The sequence below is a fragment of the Oncorhynchus gorbuscha genome, linkage group LG18 (genome assembly GCF_021184085.1).
Source record: "Oncorhynchus gorbuscha isolate QuinsamMale2020 ecotype Even-year linkage group LG18, OgorEven_v1.0, whole genome shotgun sequence".
Classification (NCBI taxonomy): domain Eukaryota; kingdom Metazoa; phylum Chordata; class Actinopteri; order Salmoniformes; family Salmonidae; genus Oncorhynchus; species Oncorhynchus gorbuscha.
Genome location: NC_060190.1, coordinates 31,193,353 through 31,217,354, shown reverse-complemented (window position 1 = coordinate 31,217,354; position 24,002 = coordinate 31,193,353). Strand labels below are relative to the sequence as shown.

At 42.4% G+C, this 24,002-nt stretch overlaps 1 protein-coding gene across 5 annotated transcripts in view; it reads left to right on the top strand.

Annotated features, from left to right (window-relative positions):
• The window catches only part of raly (RALY heterogeneous nuclear ribonucleoprotein), a 161,873-nt gene that overhangs the window by 125,628 nt on the left and 12,243 nt on the right, over positions 1-24,002 (top strand). For all 5 annotated transcript variants that reach the window (XM_046312482.1, XM_046312481.1, XM_046312478.1 and 2 more), the window contains 2 exons: positions 23,037-23,176; positions 23,491-23,536. In XM_046312482.1, coding sequence (XP_046168438.1) covers positions 23,037-23,176; positions 23,491-23,532 — 182 coding nt within the window. In that variant the 3' untranslated portion in view covers positions 23,533-23,536. The remainder of the gene's footprint in view (positions 1-23,036; positions 23,177-23,490; positions 23,537-24,002) is intronic.

Here is a 24,002-nt window from a genome sequence, read left to right as displayed (position 1 = left end):
TTCAATGCTCTTACTGAGGGAAGGAGGTTGTTGGCCAAGATCTCGCGATACATGGCCAAGTTCAAACAGGTGCAGTTAATACAGGTAAGGAGTGGAGAACAGGAGGGCTTGTCACGCCCTGACCATAGTTTGCTTTGTATGTTTATATGTTTTGTTTGGTCAGGGTGTGATCTGAGTGGGCAGTCTATGTTGGATGTCTAGTTTGGCTGTTTCTGTGTTTGGCCTGATATGGTTCTCAATCGGAGGCAGGTGTTAGTCGTTGTCTCTGATTGGGAACAATATTTAGGTTGCCAATATTTGGGTGTTTGTTTCCGTGTCTGTGTTTGTCACCACACGGTACTGTTTCGGTTTTCGTTCACATTTATTGTTTTGTATTTCTTAGTGTTCAGTTTATGTTTTATAATAAACGATATGACACTTCTGAGAGAGAGAGAACAATGGTTCTCTCTCTCTCTCTCTTGAACAATGGTTCTCTCTCTCTCTTGAACAATGGTTCTCTCTCTCTCTTGAACAATGGTTCTCTCTCTCTCTCTCTCTCTCTCTCTCAAACAATTGTTCTCTCTCTCTCTCTCTCTCTCTCTCAAACAATTGTTCTCTCTCTCTCTCTCTCTCGAACAATGGTTCTCTCTCTCTCTCGAACAATGGTTCTCTCTCTCTCTCGAACAATGGTTCTCTCTCTCTCTCTCTCTCTCTCTCTCTCTCTCTCGAACAATGGTTCTCTCTCTCTCTCTCTCTCTCGAACAATGGTTCTCTCTCTATCTCTCTCTCTCGAACAATGGTTCTCTCTCTATCTCTCTCTCTCGAACAATGGTTCTCTCTCTATCTCTCTCTCTCGAAGAATGGTTCTCTCTCTATCTCTCTCTCTCGAACAATGGTTCTCTCTCACTCTCTCTCTCGAACCATGGTTCTCTCTCTCTCTCGAACAATGGTTCTCTCTCTCACTCTCTCTCTCGAACCATGGTTCTCTCTCTCTCTCGAACCATGGTTCTCTCTCTCTCTCTCTCTCGAACCATGGTTCTCTCTCTCTCTCTCTCTCTCTCTCTCTCTCTCTCTCTCTCTCGAACCATGGTTCTCTCTCTCTCTCGAACCATGGTTCTCTCTCTCTCTCGAACCATGGTTCTCTCTCTCTCTCTCTCTCTCTCTCTCTCTCTCTCTCTCTCTCTCTCTCGAACCATGGTTCTCTCTCTCTCTCTCTCTCTCTCTCTCTCGAACCATGGTTCTCTCTCTCTCTCTCGAACCATGGTTCTCTCTCTCTCTCTCTCTCGAACCATGGTTCTCTCTCTCTCTCTCTCTCTCTCTCTCTCTCTCTCTCTCTCACCATGGTTCTCTCTCTCTCGAACAATGGTTCTCTCTCTCGAACAATGGTTCTCTCTCTCTCTCTCTCTCTCTCTCTCTCTCTCTCTCTCTCTCTCTCTCTCTCTCACCATGGTTCTCTCTCTCTCTCTCTCTCTCTCTCTCTCTCTCTCTCTCTCTCTCTCTCTCTCTCTCTCTCTCTCTCTCTCTCTCTCTCTCTCTCACCATGGTTCTCTCTCTCTCTCTCTCTCTCTCTCTCTCTCTCTCTCACCATGGTTCTCTCTCTCTCTCTCGAACAATGGTTCTGTTCGAAACTAAACGATTTTCTCCCTTTCACCTGTCCATCTCCTCATTTTAATTCCATGCTGTCACTTGTCCACTCAAGCTTAACATTATTGTCATCTATCGACCACCAGGTGCCCTTGGAGAGTTCCTCAATGAGCTTGACACCTTGATAAGTACATTTCCTAATGATGGCTCCCGCTCTTCATACTTGGCGACTTCAACATCCCGACGTCTGCCTTTGATGAATTTATTTCCAATTTTCTCTTTGCCCTCCTTACCTCTCTTACCCTTTCCCAATCCCCTCCAACTCACAAGGCAGGCAATACGCTTGAACTCATCTTTACTAGAGTCTGCTCGCCACCTAATCTCTCTGCAACCTCCCTCCAGGTCTCTGGTCACTACTTTGTTTTCTGTCTCCCTTTCCTCCAACCCTAACCACTCAACCCCTAAACAGATGGTCATGCGCCGTCCCAATCGTCGCTCTTTCTCCCACTACTCTCTCCTCTTCTATCCTAAAATCTCTCCCTTCTGCTTAATCCTTCTCCCTCCTGTCTCCTGATTCTGCCTCTTCGACCCTACTCTCCTCCCTTTCCGCACCCTATGACTCGCACTGTCCCCTTTCCTCCCGGCCAGCTCAACCCTCCAATCTGTGGCTGAGTGACTCATTGCGCGTTTACAGAACAGGGCTGCGGGCAGCTGAGCATAAATGGAGGAAAACTAACTAACTTCTGGAGGACCTATCATCCTTTAACTCCCTCCTCTCTACCTTCTCTTCCTCTGTATATGCTGCGAATGACACTTTTTACCACTCAAAAATGTCAAGCTTCTACTTCTAGGAAACTCTTTCCTTAATCCTCCAACGATCCCTCTCTGCGGACGACTTTGTCAACCACTTTGAAAAGAAAAGAAGGTTGATGACATCTGCTACTCATTCCCTCAGCCTATTGAGTCCACTGGTCTCACTCACACAGAACTACCCTATGCCATGACCTCTTTCTCACCTCTCTCTTCAATGACATCTTGCGACTAGTGAGGTCTGACCGCCCAACAACCTACCTGCTCGACACCATCCCCTCCTCCCTTCTCCAGACCATCTCTGGGAAACTTCTCCCATTCCTCACATCCCTCATCAACTCATCTCTGACCACTGGCTGCATCATCTCTGACTTCAAAATGGCCCGAGCCGCTGCCCTCCTCAAGAAACCAACACCCGACTCATCTGAGGTCAAAAACTATAGACCAATATCGCTTATTTCTTTTCTTTCCAAAACACTTGAGCGTGTTGTCTCTGATCAACTTTTTTGTTTTCGCTCTCAGAACAATCTTCTTGACCCTAACCAGTCAGGCTTCAAGACAGGTCACTTAACCGAGAAGGCTCTTCTCTGTGTCACTATAGCATTCTCTGTTGTACTATAGGATTTTTTCATGTGGGGAGAAGAAGACTGGGGGAGAAACAGGCTCAGAGTACACAGTGCACACAAGCAGGCTAGCAAGCCAAGCAATCCACAGCTGTAGTTAACAAACAGCACAAAGCCTATACAACTTATGTGGTTTGTAAGAGTTGGAAAAAGACAAGCCTGCCGGGAAGTTTGTTTATGCAGCCGGGCCCGGGCAGCCTGCCCAATTTGAATATCCAAGTGTATGTACGTCTGGCAAATCGGTTGTTTATGTCTGGTGCACTCCCAAACCACTATGTTGTTTCCTAGCAGGCCAAGCAGGGGCACAGAGAAAAGCTGTTTATTTAACATCCTTGACTTCAAAAATGGTAAGGACATCTATTTAATTCATATTGTAATTAATTTGAGGTCATAATTCATAGAAATCTGGAACAGTTGACAGATACTTTAAATCTTATTCAAGTTGTGTTATTATAATATTTATTATATATATATATATTATATATATATAACAGGACTGGTGTGCAGTTCGTATAGTTTCCTTCCCTCCCCTCATGCCCAAACTGTACAGTAGGTGGCAGAATTACACAATCAGCCATTGGCTATCCTTCTGGTGTGACGAAAGACGACAACTCTCTCCCACTTCCTGGTCACAGATTGAACTTTATTTTACTAACAGCCCCCACATACTTTTCCCTATAATGTGATATACCTTATAGGTTGTTTGACCCTCCACAGACACCTAATTCACTGTCTACACAAACACTGTAACGGTGCTGAGTTGGCGAGGTCCTAGCCGTGTCTCAAATGGCACCCAATTCACCATGTAGCACATCACTTTTGACCAGAGCCCTATAGAAATAGGATGCAATTTGGGACGCAGCCCTGTTATATGAGCTGGCATTCACACTGGGTTTATGACCCTATTGGCTGGGCCAGCTGTGCTCCTCACTCTCTCAAACACATACACACACACACAGGTCATAAATTCAAGCTGAGTTCAGTGCTCCCCTGTCTCTGACCAGGTGTGGCCTTAAGCCACAGGTTCAGGTTCAGTATTCTCTTTCTAAATCTCTCTTTCTAAATTCTAAAAGTCAAACCGTATAGATGTGAAACACAATTCATCATGGATCGGGTGTTTAGGGGTCTACTCTACAGAGCCCTATATGTTCTAACTAATCAAATATATGTTTGCCAGTTGTTACTCTGCTGCCTGTACCGTACTTTTAGTTTTCAAGTAGACTTGTCAATGATGTGACTGGACAAATAGTACCTAGTTGAAGTGCTCTATTGAGAGCAGACACTTACCTATGGAGCATTTTTGGGACCCATTTAATCATATTGCGAAACTGTGGTGAAAGCATACCAAAAAAAATGTATGCACAAGTCCTCTGTGTTACTGGTTTCATAACTTTGGATCATGACGTGTTTAAGGTGCAACCTAGAAAATTAGCCCCAAAGGGCAAGTTTTGTGTGGGAACTGAAAAGGCATGTGGTTAACAAAATGTGCAAGGCACCCAGACACTAAATGAGACACAAATGGTTACGATTCGGATAAATCCAAATTCTGATTCCCTCGAATCAACTTGTCTTTGGTTTTGACTGACTTCTGGTCTTCTAGAATGGCTTAACTTTCTCAGGCATGAGGGTTTCTGTAGCTAAGCTTCATAGCTACAGCTCTAGTGTCTATAGTGCAAATAACGTTCTCCTCAGCCAAAAAGGTATTATATTTTTTTGTGACCAAATTTGTATTTATTTTCTTTGGTGGAAGGGGGGGGGGTAAATGTATAATTCCCCCAACCCCACACATTCCCCCAACCCCACCCATCTAACATATCTCCATCCAACCACCCCCTCCCACAGAAAACCCTTCCCACACCACATCAAATAAAGTAAAACATTTATAGATGAATAGATTCAAACAAAATGTATATATGTGTAACAACTGCATCCCACGAAGCATCGTTACTTATCGCCTTACAAAAGTCACGGCCCTTGCAGAGCAAGGGAACCAACTAATTCAAGGTCTCAGAGCGAGTGACATCACCAATTTAAACACTATTAGCGCGCACCCAGCTAACTAGCTAGCCATTTCACACCGGTTACAAATGTACAGTACCAGTCAAAAGTTTGGACACCCGACCTCAAACCAATTGAGATGGTTTGGGTTGAGTTGGACCGCAGAGTGAAGGAAAAGCAGCCAACAAGTGCTCAGCATGTGTGGGAACTCCTTCAAGACTGTTGGAAAAGCATTCCAGGTGAAGCTGGTTCAGAGAATGCCAAGAGTGTGCAAAGCTGTCATCAAGGCAAAGGTGGCTACTTTGAAGAATCTCAAATATAACATTTGATTTGTTTAACAATTTTTTTGGTTACTGTTGATGTCTTCACTATTATTCTACAATGTAGAAAATAGTTTTTTTAAAAGAAAGAAAAAACCCTTGAATGAAGTTTGTCCAAACTTTTGACTGGTACTGTATTTTTTGGGATTTCTGGGTTTTGTGTTTGTATGTGTTGGGCTTTAGCTGAGATTATTCTTTACAGAGCCAAGTGTATTGCAGGTTTCAATTGTTCCTTGACAAAAACCATTCATTCTCTCTGTCAATAATTATAATGTTATAACTTCTAAGTATGTGTACACACTGGCGAATTGGGAGAGAGTGGGGGGAATTGCCATCTAAGAGCCAATATCTTTTCTTGCATCAGTAAAGCATGCCAGCAGTATTTGTCTCTGATTAACTGACAGATTCAAGGCGCTATCATCGCTAATTAACATGGTAGATGCAATGCATTGAATATTTAAAATTCTAAATTAATTTTGTAACTTTGTACCAGAAGCAATTAACTGCAGGGCACTCCCACGTCATATGAAGGTATGATTTAGGTATCCACATTTAACCAGTATTTTAAATTTGCAGCCAGAGGGAAAAATAATCTAGACCACCTTTACCTCGCAATACAGAGACGCGTACAAAGCTATCCCTCGACCTCCATTTGGCAAATCTGACCATAATTCTATCCTCCTGATTCCTGCTTACAAGCAAAAAGCACCAGTGACTCGGTCAATAAAAAAGTGGTCAGATGAAGCAGATGTTAAGCTACAGGACTGTTTTGCTAACACAGACTGGAATATGTTCCGGGATCCTTCCGATGGCATTGAGGAGTACACCAAATCAGTCACTAGCTTCATCAATAAGTGTGTATAAGATATTGTCTGTGAGTGCCACAGAACTAATGCTACAGGCGAAACCAAGATTAAATTTCATACAGGAAGTGAGCCAGATTTTGGAGGCGCTGTGTTCCAATGTCTCCTTATATGGCTGTGAATGCGCAAGGAATGAGCCTACACTTTCTGTCGTTTCCCCAAGGTGTTTGCAGCATTGTGACGTATTTGTAGACCATAAGAAGTTAAATCATCACATAAAGGGAAACAAATGGCATCACCATAGTCTCTAAGAAGTGCCGAGTTCAACGAGATGCCCCACTTGACCGTAGCGACCTTGCAAAAAAGTATGCCCAAAATTAAGCCTGACCTAAATTTGAGGTGCTTTTGGGTGACAGCGGCAGAACCGTTGACGCTAGAGACACAATTCAACCACAGGAACGTTCCTAAGGTCATCCCGATCTGTGCAAGCCTAACCTTAACAGTTTACAATGACATCTCTCCCCATAGAAATACATTGCCTGCTCCCCTAACTTCCTGCTCCCCTAACCTGATGCCTATGTGGGTTCAATTTGCCATATCAAACTGTCTTCGATAACAATCCATCAGGCCACTATGAGGATTACCTGTGTTGATTCTAAGCTTCCTGGAGAAACCGGAAGTTGTTAAATTCACCCTAAATGTGGTTTTGATATAACCAACCTGCAGTTTTTGAAAAACACTGCATTCAACCCTCTGTAAATCAGTCAGTTCTTAGCGTAAAGACTTGAAACTCAGGATTCTGTAAAAGCCTACCCCAAGGAGGATATGTGTTTACCTTCAGTGCCAACATGACATGCCTTAAATTGGGGACATAGTGACTGTTTCAAAGGGTTAAAGTCACATCTTTCCAAAATGTCATGTGTGATTTAGGCAACCCTCGAACTGTAAATCAGTCATTTCTCCCATCAGATGTCCAATAAAAACTCACACACACACAACCAGGATGGAGTAACAGTGGAGCTTACAGACACACAGAGCATACAATAGTTACCTGCGTTCGAACTATCAAAGAACCGTCAGACCTAGAGCTCTAAAACTTTATAAGCCTGTTCTAGAGCCACCGTCACCGTGCACTATGTGGCTCTAGAAGGTTCTTAGGCCAAAAAACAGCCTTGTACATTAGCAATGACTTCAATTCACTTTGACCATCGCAAAAATGACATTTAGAAAAGTCCCAGAGTCACAAGGCTAGGTGTATTGAAACCACCTCGGCCCATAGAGATGGACCCTAACGTTTCTGTCCCATAGCAACGCCAGGATAAAGTGCACTTTCAGCAATAATTAAGGTTGCTGCTCGGGCTCCGAATGACCTATCAAGCCGAAACTCGGAATTCGGGGTTGCTTTAGCTAGGCCTACACATAATGTCGAAACTGGACCCGCAGCTAGAACATAACTACGTGTTTAAACAGAAGGCGCTGTGAATATTGGACCTGCTCTGAAATATGTGATAGTTGTTTTCTAAACGAGTTGGAAGTGGGTTTGGTGTCAGTTTGTATCAGTTTGGTGTCAGAATGATATCTTATTGACTGATGGACGGTGACTTTATTGTTAACTTTTGTCCATTTGCAATAAGTTTAAACAGTGATAAACCATCACCAAATTGACCTGCTGAAATCAACACCAATGAGCGATGGAGAGGAACCACTATCACTGCCCGAGTTCAACAGGCAAGTCAATTGGGCATTTCTGCAGTATATTAGAGCATGTCAACTTTGTGATGGTGTGTTTGGAACATGATAATTTGTTGGTGATGTGGACACCAAGGGACTTGAAACTCTCAACCCGCTCCACTACATCCCCGTATATGTTAATGGGGGCCTGTTCGGCCCTCCTTTTCCTGTAGTCCACCATCAGCTCTTTTCTCTTGCTCACATTGATGGAGAGGTTGTTGTCCTGGAACCACACCAGGTCTCTGACCTCCTCCCTATAGGCTGTCTCATTGTTGTCGGTAATCAGACCTACCACTGTTGTGTCGTCAGCAAACTTAGTGATGGTGTTGGAGTTGTGTTTGGCCACGCAGTCATAGGTGAAGGAGGGGACTACACATGTTCCCCAGAGGGGCCCCAGTGTTGGAGATCAGTCTGGCAGATGGGTTGTTGCCTACCCTTACCACCTGGGGGTGGCCCGTCAGGAAGTCCAGGATCCAGTTGCAGAGGGAGGAATTTACTGCCCTCCCAAGCAAAAAGGCAGTATCTGTTCATAGAATGGAACTGAGAAAAATGGCTTCTAAGTTTTTAATTTTCCAGCCAAATTAATTCTAGGGTGATCATTGGAGATGTAATGATCTGTTGCCTTACTGTGAGTACATTTTCTATTCATGTTGACCCTGACCTCTGACATGACCCTTAAACGGCAGTTACTGCCTTCTTCCTTGGCATGATATGTTATAAATTGCAGGGTAATACCAAAGCAAAGAGCAGTATCTGCCATTTTCATTTGTTAGTTTACTATACTTCTCATTTATGCTATTAATACAAGAGCAGTGTAATTACTGACAGTGTAACAGAGTTGAAACTGCATCCTTTGTGTGTTTTCCACTAAGATACCAGTTGCATTTACATAGAGATGTAGGTTCTGCATCAGTCACATTACATACTGTTTCACAAGCCTATGTCTTGAAATTGTTTGAATTACATGAAATGATTACCTGTTTTGTAATATATAATGATGGAACATGATCGAAGTAGGGTAATACAAATTATAAAAAACGACCATGAGATTGCTAATTAAAACATTTTATTTGTATTTATTCAAATGACAGCTTTAAGAATACATTTTAAACATATTTACATGTTCATATTCACATGAGGACCCAAATGACATTTTGCTACAATTGATAAAATGCTGAAAAGTTACATTTAATTTTAAAGTAAAACTTCAGTGCCCTTCCATATCACTCCTCATCCTCAGCAATGCTGTTCACAGCCAAGGCATTCCAGAACTGCCTTCGATTTGCAGGCATCAGAGGACACAGCTTGGTCCATCTTTTTGGACTCTTCTATCCCTCTATACTGTGTACGTAGTGTTGAGGGTCTCTCTAGAGTGACTTTCTTCATGATGAAGTCAAGCTCTGTGAAGTCCTTTACTTCATGGGAGACTTTGTAGAAGAGGCTCCTGGATCCACGCCTCAACTGGTTCTCAGCCATCTCTGCCAGCTTCGGTGCTGCTGCCTTCTTCAGCTTGACGATGGAATGGCCAGCTTTCCATGCCAGGATGTTTTCCTTTTTAATTTCGACCACCTCCACCTTGCCTGCATTGGAAGTGGCGACCACATGAAGTTCCCGAAGTCGTACACCACACCTCCAGGTCGAGCTTTCATTTCCTGTTCCACGCCATGGTGGAAACTGTCTGCACTCATGAAGGTGTGTCCTGGCTCGAAGAACTTGAGGGTGATGTCCTCCATTAAAGTTCTGTCAGCATTGACAACACTCACCAGTGCTGTTAGGAGGCACCAGTTTTTGTTTTGAGAAGTGCAGTTATCCACCCAATACACTGTATGCTTGACATCTCTCTCCCTCTCCAGTGCTGTTACGTAAGATTAAGTAATCTCCTCTGCCTTCCAGCTGTTCCTCCATGCTGTTCCTTCATGCCATACCACTTTCCAGTGGTGGCGAATGTCTCGTGATAGGCAACAATTCTTCTTGTGAACAATGCTGTTTTCAGACGGGGCATGCAAGGAAGCATGGTGACTTTTTGCATATCAACGCTCCTCACAGACCAGTCCTCAGGCCAATCTTTGTGCAGACTTCTTATGTTCCTCATATTTTCTACATTGCATGCAGTCTGGGTTGGTGATGGTGAATTCAGGTGCTGCATGGCTGTTGTCTTGGCAGGCTTGGGTTTCCATGGCCTCATTCTCCCTGTGCTCCATCTTCAGATGATAGCCCTGCACCAAACAGAATTCGCACTCCTCCTCTCCAAGCTTCACAAAGCTGATGTTCCTTCCCTTTACCGCCTTGCAATAGGTTTCATAACCGCAGCTGGCATCTTTGTTCTTCTCCTTGTAGTCATTATGCATTAACCAAATATTGACATCACTCGAGAGGTAGAGGCGATGTAGGGCATGCTCTCATCTGTAGTGGCTGATTTGGGGATGGAAGGACTCTATGTGTTGCAGGATTGGATTCATGATCCATTTGCTCACGGAAGATTTCTTTCCCCTCTGATCCTTTGGTGAAATCAGTTTGGTGGTGATTGACTTGCCCATCATTATGACAATCAACCTGTCATTTTTGGGGTGGTAGCCCAATGTTGTCAGAAAAAAAACACTTTGCACACCTGTTGATCAGAACTGCTCTGGTTTGGAAGATGGTACAGAAATGACTTGCTGCGTTGACTGTCAGCACCAACAGTGACATTTTCTTAGATTGCTGTGCCACCATGTGGAAGATCCATGTCCTCTTCTCCTTATACTTAATCTCCTAATACTTACCCATATTTCCTTTCACCTAACCTCAAATACTCTAACTACATTGCCTCTTGCATTTGGGACCACATGTCTTACCCATTGGTGGAATCCTGGATTTCTTGTTTGATCGGTGATCTGGAGTTGTGTCCACGGGCTCAGCTGCCACTTGTGCTGGAACATCCAACTCTGAAGGTGGATGATAATCGTCATCATCATTGGCAATTGATTACTCTTCTGATAGACTGATGGCTAAGGAGTTAGAGACCACCCACTGGTTCTCTATTTCTTCAAATAGTGTTGACACTGACTTCAGTTAATAAAGGAGGTAGATCAGGAATCTTTGTTGGAATGTGGTGCTCAAACTCAACTGAAATAAATAGAGCAAATAATCAGGGACATGCATTCTATTCTGTCATGGATGATAATTAAAACTGACATTTTCTGGTGTGGAAACATATGATCATAATCCTTTTCAGTTATTCTATAATATAGGATATAATCAATGTTGATTTTATCTTGTGCAAACATTATCATAATTTGCACTGTCCTAACTGAATTCATCTATTAATTTCATACCTGCTCGCAAAAAGGCTCTTACATTTTTATTTACAAATACAAAAAATTGCATGGATGGACATTGACAGGAATAAAATCAAGTGTTGACGTGGTTGTACTGTCCTAATACATCTTCACAGATACTAATCAGCTAGACCACAGGGATTGGTGGAAGTCATGCAAAACAGTTTTTTTCCGCATTAATGTAATGAGGGCACTGAAGCAGACATATTGAGCACACGTTTGGCATGTCAAAGCTTGTTGTACTAATTACAAAGGTGATGGATACAATTTGGGATTTTAACTTTCCTGACCAGGACAGTCACGCAATACTGGAATATAAAAGATAACCAGAAACCCTGAACATGTGAGTAGATTTATTATTAATGAGCTAGCAATGCTGTGTGTGCGTGGCTTTTGACAATTCAGTAATTCAGTATGGGGTGCACGTCCAACTGACCGTCAGCTGGCTAGAGATCATGTGTGTGGTGTAACGTTATGGATTCAAATAGCCCATTGAATGTCAGAATACAACTATAGGGATTATATTAATTCTAGGTAAAATAGATTGAAGCTAGTATAAACTGCTGCTGATCGTCTCTTATGGGAACATGTAGCACAAATCTATTGCTTCATGCTAATGCTAGCTAGGTTTTGACGTTTTGGTACGGGGTGCGTCAGTTTCAGCTAGGTGGCTGTCACTGGCTCGAAATTGTATGTATGGTGTACTGATTCAAAGAAACCATCAGATTAAATTTCAGAATATAATTAATTATATGGCTAATAGATTGATGTTAGTATCAATTGCAGATCTCTTATGAGAGCGGGTAGCATTGTTAGTCTATGCTCGCTAGCTAGCTAATTCATTTTGATGTCAGATCTACTTAGCTAGCTAATTCTTACCAGTGTCTGGATGTCGGCGTTTCAGAGCAAGTTCAACCATCATTTCTCCCCAGGAATGCTATGCCATGGTGTTGTATCCCTAGATTAGCAATGTATGTCTGTGTAGGTGTCAGTCAGTGTCATACAGGTTCGATTGCATCACTATCAGAATAAAATGATATGATACAAAGGTAAAACGCAGTAACTGCAGCCAAGGGCAGGTTGAAACCAAGCTAAAAGGCAGTAAGTTCAGTTACTGCCATTTACCTTGGTTTCACAGTAACATTTTGCAGTTACTGCTAATACGACCTCCATTTTCTCCAGCACAATACAATAGAGGCAGGATACTTGTCCACATGATTAAGCATGCATTTAATGTAACAAAAATTACATTAACTCATTTTTGACCAAATGAGCAGTTACTGCCTTTTTGCTTGGGAGGGCAGTTTAGTCCCAGGGTCTTTAGCTTAGTGATGAGCTTTGTGGGCACTATAGTGTTGAACGCTGTGCTGTAGTCAATGAACAGCATTCTCACGTAGGTGTTCCTTTTGTCCAGGTGGGAAAGGGCAGTGTGGATGGCGTCATTTGTGGATCTGTTAGGGTGGTATGCGAGTTGGAGTGGGTCTAGGGTATCCGGGATGATGCTGTTGATGTGGACCATGACCAGCCTTTCAAAGCACTTCATGGCTACGAACGTGAGTGCTACGGGGCGGTAATTATTTAGGCAGGTTACCTTTGCTTTTTGGGGCACAAGGACTATAGTGGTCTACTTGAAACATGTAGGTATTGCAGACGGTGAAGACACTTGCCAGTTGGTCTGCGCATGCTTTGAGTATACGTCCTGATAATCCGTCTGGCCCCGTAGCTTCGTGAATGTTGACTAGTTTAAAGGCCTTGCTCACATCGGTTACCGAGAGCGTTATCACACAGGCATCCAGAACATCTGGGGCTCTCATGCATGCTTCAGTGTTGCTTGCCTCGAAGCGAGCATAAAAGGCATTTAGCTAGTCTAGTAGGCTTGCCTCACTTAGGAGCCAATAAAATAGCAGCCAAGAGAGGGTGAAGGAGAACTTTGTATGCGGAGTAAAGGTGGTCTAGAGTTTTTTTCCCCCCTTCTGGTTGCAATTAGGTCAAACGGATTTAAGTTTGCCTGCAATAAAGTCCCCGGCCACTAGGAGTGCCGCTTCTGGATGAGAATTTTCTTGTTTGTTTATAACCATATACAGTTGGTTGAGTGTGGTCTTTAGTGCCAGCATCGGTTTGTGGTGGTAACTCGACGGCTACAAATAATATAGCTGAGAACTCTCTTGGTAGATAAGTGTGGTCTACAGCTTATCATAAGGGACTCTACCTCAGGCAAGCAATACCTTGAGACTTCTTTAATATTAGACATCGCACAAGAGCTGTTATTGACAAATAGACACACACCCCCACCCCTCGTCTTACCAGACGTAGCTTCTCTGTCCTGCCGATGCATGGAAAATCCCGCCAGCTCTATAATATCCAGGACTAGCCATGACTTGGTGAAACATAAGATATTACCGTTTTCAATGTCCCGTTGGTTGGATAGTCTTGATCATATATCATCCATTTTGTTTTCCAATTCCAATGATGATGTGCCCTTTCCAGAAGTGAGTTTTTTGTGTCATAAGAGACAGCAGCAGCATCATTATGTGCAAAAAAACCTGACAAAGCACAATTGATTTGGACCCCGTAAAATGGCAGCCATTCCCTCCGGCGCCATATCTGTCAGATCTAAAGCATGAAGGATCGTGGCATGTGTCAGAAGCAATGCATGTTAGATAGATGCCCTTAGCTAGCTAACTATAGCCTACAGATGTAACTCAGAGGTGTAACCTACTTAAAACATTTTTGGGATAGGGGGCAGCATTTTCACTTTTGGATGAATAGCGTGCCCAGAGTGAACTGCCTCCTACTCTGTCCCAGATGCTATTATTAGTATTGGATAGAAAACACTCAAGTTTCTAAAACTGTTTGAATGATGTCTGTGAGTATAATAGAACTCATATGGCAGGCGAAAACCTGAGAAAAATCCAACCAGGAAGTGGGACATCTGAGGTTTGTAGTTTTTCAAAGCTTGGCCTACCGAATACACATTGAGATATGGATGAGGTTGCACTTCCTACGGCTTCCACTAGATGTCAACCGTCTTTTGAAACTTGAATGGGGATTCTACTATAAAGGAGGAGCTCATGAGACCTCTTTGAGTCAGTGGTCTGGCAGAGAGCCTTGGTCTCATGACGCGCGCTCCCGACAGAGTTCTCGCATTCCAGTGCTTTTCTGAAGACAAAGGAATTCTCCGGTTAGAACATTATTGATGTTTTATGTTAACATCCTAAAGATTGATTACATACATCGTTTGACATGTTTCTAAAGGACTGTAAAATAACTTTTCGAGTTTTTGTCTGGATGAAGTGCCTGCGCCTCATGAAGATGGATTACTGGGCTGAACACGCTAACAACAAGTGACTATTTGGACATAAATGATGGAACTTTATGGAATAAATCAGTCATTTATTGTTGAACTGGGATTCCTGGGAGTGCCTTCTGATGAAGATCATCAAAGGTAAGTGATTATTTATGGTGTTTCTAACTGAGCGCCGTTGTCAGATTATGCTTTTTCCGTAAAGTTTTTTTGAAATCTGACACAGCGGTTGCATAAAGGAGAAGTCTATCTTTAATTCTGTGAATAACACTTGTATCTTTTATCAATGTTTATTATGAGTATTTCTGCAAAATCACTGGATGTTTTGGAATCAAAACATTACTGCACGTAAGGCGCCAATGTAAACTGCGATATTTGGATACAAATATGCACATTATCGAACAAAACATACATGTATTGTGTATTATGATGTCCTATGAGTGTCATCTGATGAAGATCATCAAAGGTTAGTGATTAATTTAATCTATTTTTCTGCTTCTTGTGACGCCTATCTTTGGCTGGAAAAATGGCTGTATTTTTTTCGACTTGGCGGTGATCTAACATAAATCATATGTTGTGCTTTAGCTGTAAAGCCTTTTTGAAATCAGACACAATGGGTAGATTAACACGATGGGTAGATTTTGAATTTCGCACACTGCCTTTTCAGTGGAATGTTGTCGAGGGGAACCCCTGCGCTAGAAAGGTTAAGAAATAGAGTAGATACTTAAGGTTGTCGCTTAGCTAGTTACCTAGGCAAATCTTTCCGACATCACCATGAGCCAGTTTGGTATCAACAATCACAGGCATCTAAGTTAACAGCTAGCAAACTACTGTACAATAAGGAGGAGCATGATGTTGTCATTGTCAATAAGTTGAGGTAGCAATTGTTAGTGAGATGAGACGTGATGCCATAATATAATTCACGTGGAATGGCATGTCATGTTTTTTTTAATCAACTCTATTGTTGTAATTTACAGACATGAATCATGAAATAGGCAAACTGATACATGAACTCTAAATGCAGGAACCATTTTCTTTTGTTAATGTCTGCAGGTTTGTCATTTGATTTCTTGGAGCCTGCTGGCTACACTATCTAGACAAAGGTATGTGGACACCTCTTCAAATTAGTGGATTTGGCTCTGGCTGAAAGTTGTATAAACTTGAGCACACAGCCATGCAAACTCCATAGACAAACATGGCTAGTGGAATGGCCATACTGAAGAGCTCAGTGACATTACACATGACACTTTCATAGGATGCCACCTTTCCAACAAGTGAGTTCTTCAAATTTCTGCCCTGCTAGAACTACCCCGGTCAACTGTAAGTGGTGGTATTGTGAAGTGGAAATGTCTAGGAGCAACAACGGCTCTGCTGCGAAGTGGTAAGCCACACAAGCTCACAGAATGGGACTGCCAACTGCTGAAGCGTGTTGCGCATAAAAATCATCTGTCACGCTTCACCATCTGGACTAACCTGGATTTGGTGGATGCCAGGAGAACGCTACCTGCTCGAATACGTAGTGCCAACGGTAAAGTTTGGTGGAGGAGGAATAATGGTCTGGTGCTGTTTTTCATGATTCCCAATGAAGGACAATCCACATACAATAACATACTAGACAATTCTGTGCTTCCAACTTTTCTGTTTCAGCATGACAATGCCCCTGTGCACAAAGCGAGGTCCATACAGAAATCGTTTGTCAATCAGTATGGAAGATCTTGACTGGCCTGCAGAGCCCTGACCTCAACCCCATCGAACACCTTTGGGATGAATTGGAACACCGACTGCGAGCCTGGCCTAATCGCCCCACAACAGTGCCCGACCTCACTAATCTTTGTGGCTGAATGGAAGCAAGTCCCCTCAGCAATGTTCAAACATCTAGTGGAAAGCCTTCCCAGAAGAGTGGAGGCTGTTATAGCAGCAAAGGGGGGACCAATTTCATATGAATTTTGGAATGAGACATTCAACGAGCAAGTGTCCACATACTTTTGGTCATGTTGTGTAGATGCCACCATTCCACAATGGAAGACATTGATCTGCAGCCATTGCATGATACTATTACAAGAGCACAAAGGCCCTATACACCATAAGCTTGTAAAATCCTGGATATAACAAGATTCAACAACTGAGACAAACTGAACAAGTTCCACAGACATGTGACTAACAGAAATGGAATAATGTGTCCCTGAACAAAGGGGTGGTAAGGGTCAAAATCAAAGTTAGTCAGTATCTGGTGTGGCCACCAGCTGCATGAAGTTCTGCAGTGCATCTCATGTACTGCACTAGATTTGCCAGTTCTGGCTGTGAGATGTTACCCCACTCTTCCACCAAGGCACCTACAAGTTCCTGGACATTTCTGGGGGGAATGGCCCTAGCCCTCACTCTCCGATCCAACAGGTCCCAGACGTGCTCAATGGGATTGAGATCCGGGCTCTTCACTGACTATGGCAGAACACTGACATTCCTGTCTTGCAGGAAATCACTCACAGAACGAGCAGTATGGTGGCATTTTCATGATGGAGGGTCCTTTCGGGTTCAGCCTGCAGGAAGGGTACTACAGCGTTGAGATTGCCTGCAATGACAACAAGCTCAGTCCGACGATGCTGTGACACACCGCCCCAGACCATGACGGACCCTCCACCTCCAAATCGACCCCGCTCCAGAGTACAGGCCTCGGTGTAATGCTCATTCCTTCAACGATAAACAAGAATCCGACCATCACCACTGGTGAGACAAAACCATGACTAGTCATTGAAGAGCACTTTTTGCCAGTACTGTCTTGTCCAGCGACGGTGGGTTTGTGCCCATAGGTGACGTTGTTGCCGGTGATGTCTGGTGGCGACCTGCCTTACAACAGGCCTACAAGCCCTCAGTCCAGCCTCTCTCAGCCTATTGTGGATAGTCTGAGCACTGATGGAGGGATTGTGCGTTCCTGGTGTGCGTTCCTGGCCATCCTGTACCTATCCAGCAGGTGTGATGTTCGGATGTACCGATCCTGTGCAGGTGTTGTTACACGTGGTCTGCCACTGCGAGGACGATCAGCTGTCCATCCTGTAGCTCTGTCTAGGCGTATCACAGTATGGACATTGCAATGTATTGCCCTGGCCACATCTGCAATCCTCATGCCTCCTTGCAGCATGCCTAAGGCACGTTCCCGCAGATGAGCAGGGACCCTGGGCATCTTTCTTTGTTTTTCAGAGTCAGTAGGAAGGCCTCTAGTGTCCTAAGTTTTCATAACTGTGACCTTAATTGCGTACCGTCTGTTAGTCTGTTAGTGTCTTAATGATCGTTCCACAGGTGCATGTTCATTAATTGTTTATGGTTCATTGAACAAGAATGGGAAACAGTGTTTAAACCCTTTACAAGAAAAGATCTGTGAAGTTATTTGGATTTTTACAAAATATCTTTGAAAGACATGGTCCTCAAAAAGGGACATTTCTTCACTATGGCATTCTGCCTGTGTGATTGCACAGCATATTTTCCAGGGCCACTGATTGGATTTAATATACTCACTCAAACGCATGCTCTCATCTCTGTAAAAGTATCCCAGACTTTTATAAAGAACTAGCATGTGTCCATGCCCCTATCCTCAGGTGATTCTGCTGGGCTATAGTACTCTAGAGCAGTGCATCAAAACACCTGCCACCCTGTTGTCAGCTATCTGCAGACAGTTCCCTGAGGAAGGATGCAAATAACCCTTTCAATGGCCACATTTTGGGGATGACCAATGCAATAAAGTTTTGTATAAACAAATAATTTTCATTTTTTATATATTTAACTCAATTGTTAAGATAAACAACTTTTTCATAGCATGTTTGGCACGTTAGGCGCTTTTAATTTTTTTTTTTACTTCTGTGCTAACTTCAACATCAAGACATCACTTAGAGCTTATGATTGAAAAGGTCTAAAATCAGTGACATTCTCATGTCCAGGGTGAATTCCTTTCCATTAATTTACACCAGACACATCACACAGGTTTGTAAACTAAAACATACTGTATATTATTCCAGTCAAGATTTACGAATGGGTCAAATGGACAAAGTGAATACAAGTCTGGGCTTTTGCCTGTAGTACTTTGTATGAATTTGAGTGGTTATATACAATACATGTTGACAGAATGGCTGTGAGAGAAACTGTTGCTGTGCTCCCAGGTAAGGTCTTTGCTTCTGTTAGCACTAAAGGCCCCAGTATTCAGTCAGGCAGCTTGAATCCGTGACAGTGGCTAACTGCAAGCATTGCAAAGCAATCACTAGCCTGATATTCAGTGGAGTGGGTGTGAGGTCCATGTCTGGGTTTCAGGGTCTCTATTCCAAGTTTAAAAGGAGAAACATTAAAATGCCATGGGTCAGAAAAGGTTGAATACATTGGCCATGCTGTGAATCCAGCATGAATTATGTCATGTTAAAACAACTGGAAACAAAAACGCAAGCTCCGACTGGGAAAATACGTTTTGAACAGTCATCCAAGTCGGGAACTCTGATCTCTTTCTAGAGCTCTGACCTGAAGGGAAAGGGGATACCTAGTCAGTTGTACAACTGAATGCCTTCAACTGAAATGTGTCTTCCACATTTGAATCAGAGGTGTCGGGGCTGCCTTAAATCGACATCCACGTCTTCGGCACCCGGAGAACAGTGGGTGAACTGCCTTCTCAGGGGCAGAACGACAGATTTTTACCTTGTCAGCTCGGGGATTCGATCCAGCAACCTTTTGATTACTGGCCCAACACCAACCACTAGGCTACCTGCAACCAATCACTTTTTTTTACCAAGTTCCCAGTTGTCTTGAAAGCACCATAAATCCAGAGAATGCCAGACTTTGATGACAAAGTTTGATAACAAAATTTAACCACGAAAGACCGCCTGCTTGTTCATGAGCCCTACACAAAAATGTTTTGTATGCTGCTGCATAAATGCTGTAATATGCCAGAGAGATATTTATACTGTAGCTAAGAAAGTAATACTAAGTATGCTGTGTAATAAGCTTTTAGTAGCCCATGTGCCTCACCCTAATAATTTGGTCCCTTTCCCCCTCATAACTGTTCTGACTTGTTGGTGCACATGTAGCCTATAGCCTGTTTTAGAGAAATGTAATCATCAAATATTGTAAGAGATTTCATTGTATGCTTATATGCCACCTATAGGGAGAATACTGTAAGAACCAGCCATGTTCTGAATTCTGTTGCTGTACATTTCAAAAGTGCTGAACAAATATTTAGATCGACTACGTCCGATCATTAATGTCTTAACCGAAATTATGGATTGCCTCTTATCTGCTTGTTGTCCCTGTATGCTATAGTTTGTATATCTCAATTGTCAGTAAAACCACATTTGTTTAAGCAACTCAGCCATATCAGCTATGTTTTTTAAAAAGGCAGTAAATTAGTCTGAATGAACTGTTTCGCTGCCAGTCAAGACTCCACTGATAGCCAGATGTAGCAGTGGTGAGGATTCACACTTTTGTTGACATGATGATTGAAGCTCGACTGCCGTTTGACAAATACAAATCATCTTTCTCTTTTGTCCATAATAATAATCATCTCATGTAGACTCTATTTGCACTCTAGCCCGCTGTTGGATAGAGTAGTGGCTCCCAACTGTGTGGGCCGAGGGTTCACCAAGGGGGAGCAAAGGAACTGTCTGGCTTTAAACTTACTCTTGAAAGTTTCAATTGGGCAGTGCATCATCAGTTCCTCTTGTCATGTTAGTCATTGAATACCATAGAGAGCTCTTTATAACCTGTCAGAAATGTCTCGATCAACTAGCCCACGTTAGCTGACGTTTATTTATTTTTTTGCCCATAGATATCATTGTAATTTTCTTGTCACTAAAATATCACGAATACACATTAGACATGGAAAAATGTATAGAATTGCAAGAAAATTAGCTTTGTGTGGCAAATATATATATTGTTTTTATCAGCCCATGATAAAATGTGCAGAATTGCAGGAAAAAGCTTTGAACATGCTAAATTCTCTCCACCAACAAGAAGGGTGTGAACAGTGTCATGATCAGTGCTGGTGCCATTAGAAATAGATGTGGCATAAAGATGTTCCAATGCTGGAAGGGGGCACCAAGTGAAAGTTTGGGAACACCTGGGCTAGTGCACATGTGCCAATACCAAAGTTTGCATACTAGCTATATAATACAAACACATTTGAGAAAACCATCAGTAGAGTTGAAAATGTGATGTATTTGTGATTTATTTTTTATTTGGTATATGGGAATTTAACTGCAAAACATATTTTATATACAATACTTCATCACGTACAGCCATTTATCTGCAACAAGTACATTTAATGGAAACCTCTGGTGGAAAATATGCATGTTTTTATGCGGATTCAGAATATTCGCATGAAAATCTGTCACCAACTGGATGGAAATTAACTTATATTCAGTTCATAAGCATCAACTAAAACCTCTAGCGTCCTATGATGAAACGACTGCTGTGCAAGGTATTGGGCAAGAGCTTTATTCCAGGGCCCGTATTCAAAGTGTCTTCAGACTAGGAATAGTGATCTGGGACCAGCTCCCCTTGTCAATGTAATAATATTCATTGTGATCATAAAATGCCAAACTGATCCTAAATCAGTATTGCTACTCTGATATGCTTTGTGAATACGGGCCCTGGTCTGTCTGCAGCATTTGTGATCCAACTCCCTCTCTATCTGAAATGCAACAAGAACATGAATAAGAATTACGCAAGTCAGTCAGTAACTTAGCTAACTAATGAAACTCAGGTAAATGTGCACAAGCCTAATCAGCCAAATTATATCAAAACAAAGCCTATTTATGGTAAAAATCAGGAGGGGTATTTAGCTATATTGCCAACTTTTTCAGTCTCCAATGCGTTAATAAACAGACAGGGGAACGAAGTAGTTTGACAAAAAGTGTTCAAAAGTCAGTAACTAGTCTTTAAAATATAGCTTCTTTTTTTACTAGCTACAGTCCACTAAGGTGAACTCAACTCAGATTGTTGGTGGAAATTAACATTCGATAGTTTCCCCCAGCAGTTTCAATCTAGCAAACTAGTTAACACGGCCACTGATGTTTGATTTTGTAACTTTTTTTAAATCAGCTATGTCCTGTTCTTTCCCTGACTTTTACTAAATGTTTGTATTTTACACTGCTCATTTGTCAGAATTTTAAAATCACAAACAGAAAATTGTTTAGAGCCTTTAAAAAAAAGTTTTCACACCTATTCCCAACCTAACCCAAACAAATGGACTCACTGACAGCATTGCAAATGCTGCAGAATTTAGATGAGTTGGAGTTGGATGGAGGATCGGACAGACGGATTGAGCTTGAAATTGACGTTGCTAAATAGGAGTCTTCGTGTGAATCTCATGTTGACTTTGAGCCTCGCCGCAGCAGAACCAGGACAGAGCAAACAGACAGTGATCTCAACTGCCACGGTGAGACAGGAGTCTGGAAGGATGGCACAGTTTGGGTAGAAAAGAGTGACGAGTTTTTGACATGCAGATGTTGCTGCACAGAGATTGCACTGTTGCTCATGCGCACAGAAAAGGGACAGGGACATAAATGGAAAGCATTTAACTCAAAGCATTTATTGCACTCTTGTATGTCCGGGGAGCATACGACGGAAAAAGCATGGATGTGGAGTAATTTGGTTTGATAGGAATGGGGTGGGCTTTTTCCAAGATACCATGCCACTCAACCGCTTGAGAAATGGAGTCGCACCTCTGTCGCATTGGCTACATTCTCCAGACTTTCCACTTTAGTTGAATAGGCATCCACTTTAGAAGAGGGCAATGCAGGTGATTAATTTACCGATTTTAATTGCAAGTTGAGGATGGAGGTAATTTCCTCACGAACAATCTCTTATAGTAGTGGCCAGCTCTTTCTGTTTTCTGGTGTTAAGAGCCGCCATGTTCCCGCAGGTGAATTGTGAATGGACCAGCAGCACCAGTGTGACAGAAATAAATCTATTCAGTCATGTTTGTTTCCTCATCAGCTAGCTAGCAAAGAACCGCTAACTTTACCAGTATATTCAAACATTTGGGGGCACAGGAAGTAAAAGGGATAGCTTCTTCAGGAGAGCAATAATCATAGCAATGAACGAATGACAGATCTCTAGAATGTTGTCATCACAAACGTGACACTTAAAGAGACAGTGTACAATTTTCAATGTAATGTGTCTCGAAAGGTAAATTGTACTTTTATATAATATAGAAACCTAATATTCCATAAATGAGGGATTTGTATCAACATTTTAGCTTTTAATAATAAACAAATGTATTTACATGATTACATATTTGTTTATAGGGCACAACTTGTACTTCAGAAGTAGCTGGAAATCATATAGGCTATATCTCAATCGATTTAAAAATATATATTTTCTTATGTTTCAAGATGTTGTTGTGCTCTTACCCTTTTAAAGTAAAACAATGTAAATGTGTGTGTGTGTGTGTGTGTGTGTGTGTGTGTGTGTGTGTGTGTGTGTGTGTGTGTGTGTGTGTGTGTGTGTGTGTGTGTGTGTGTGTGTGTGTGTGTGTGTGTGTGTGTGTGTGTGTGTGTGTGTGTGTGTGTGTGTGTGTGTGTGTGTGTGTGTAGAGCTACGGACGTCAGAGGACAACAAGAGTGAGGCGTTTCAGGACGAGTCATTCTCAGACACAGAGGAGCTGGTAGAGGAGCCCCATAACAGTGATGTGGAGGAGGACGTCACACAGAATGAGTGTGAAGATGACGACATGGTCAGATTGTGTGTTGGTGCTTGCAAGAATGTGTGCTTGAAGCCTGTATTGATGTGGGGTGTGTGTGCATGTGCAAGCATATTTACAAGGGTGGAGGTTAGTGTGTTTTGTGTGGCCGTGCGTGAAGGCAGTATGGATGCGCGTGGAGGTGTGAAGGTATTTGAGGTCCCATATGACATTTGTGTGTGTTTTGGCTTTAGCACGGTATTGTACTGGCATCACACGCTGTCTGAACTAATGTTTGCTCAATCATAAGTTCTATTGCATGATATTACATTAAATTCCCTCACATTTCTCCTCACGTCATTTCACAGGAAAACAACCACCTATCAGAAATGGACTCCAACCTGCAATAAAAAGGCAAGTTGTTCTGAATGTCGAAATACTCAAGTGAAGTAAAGAAACTTTCGATTGACACTAATTACTTGAAATGTGCATGGCCACCGGGCATTTGTATGAGACAATAGGTCAGAAAAGAACTACTCTGATGCACATTCATAGCTGTGCTTTTGAATGACAGCCTGGTCCAAATAGCATGGCAGCTAGTCAATCATTATATAAATGATGGTAAAGTGCTTTATTGACTTGAATGTAGGAACATTAATAAATGCTAGAGCACTCACATGGATAACGTCTGGGTAGCTTGCTAGCTAAGTAGATCCAGTAAGCAATTGCGGTCTTCTTTGAAAAAGTGGGTAAGCAATAATACTTCAAACATGCAGAAAACCAGCCACCACTTATTTATTGACCCCCCCGCCCCCAGTGAAATATAGACTGTTTGCAGATTTCAATCCGTTTTGTTTCTCTGAGAATTCTGTAGATAATG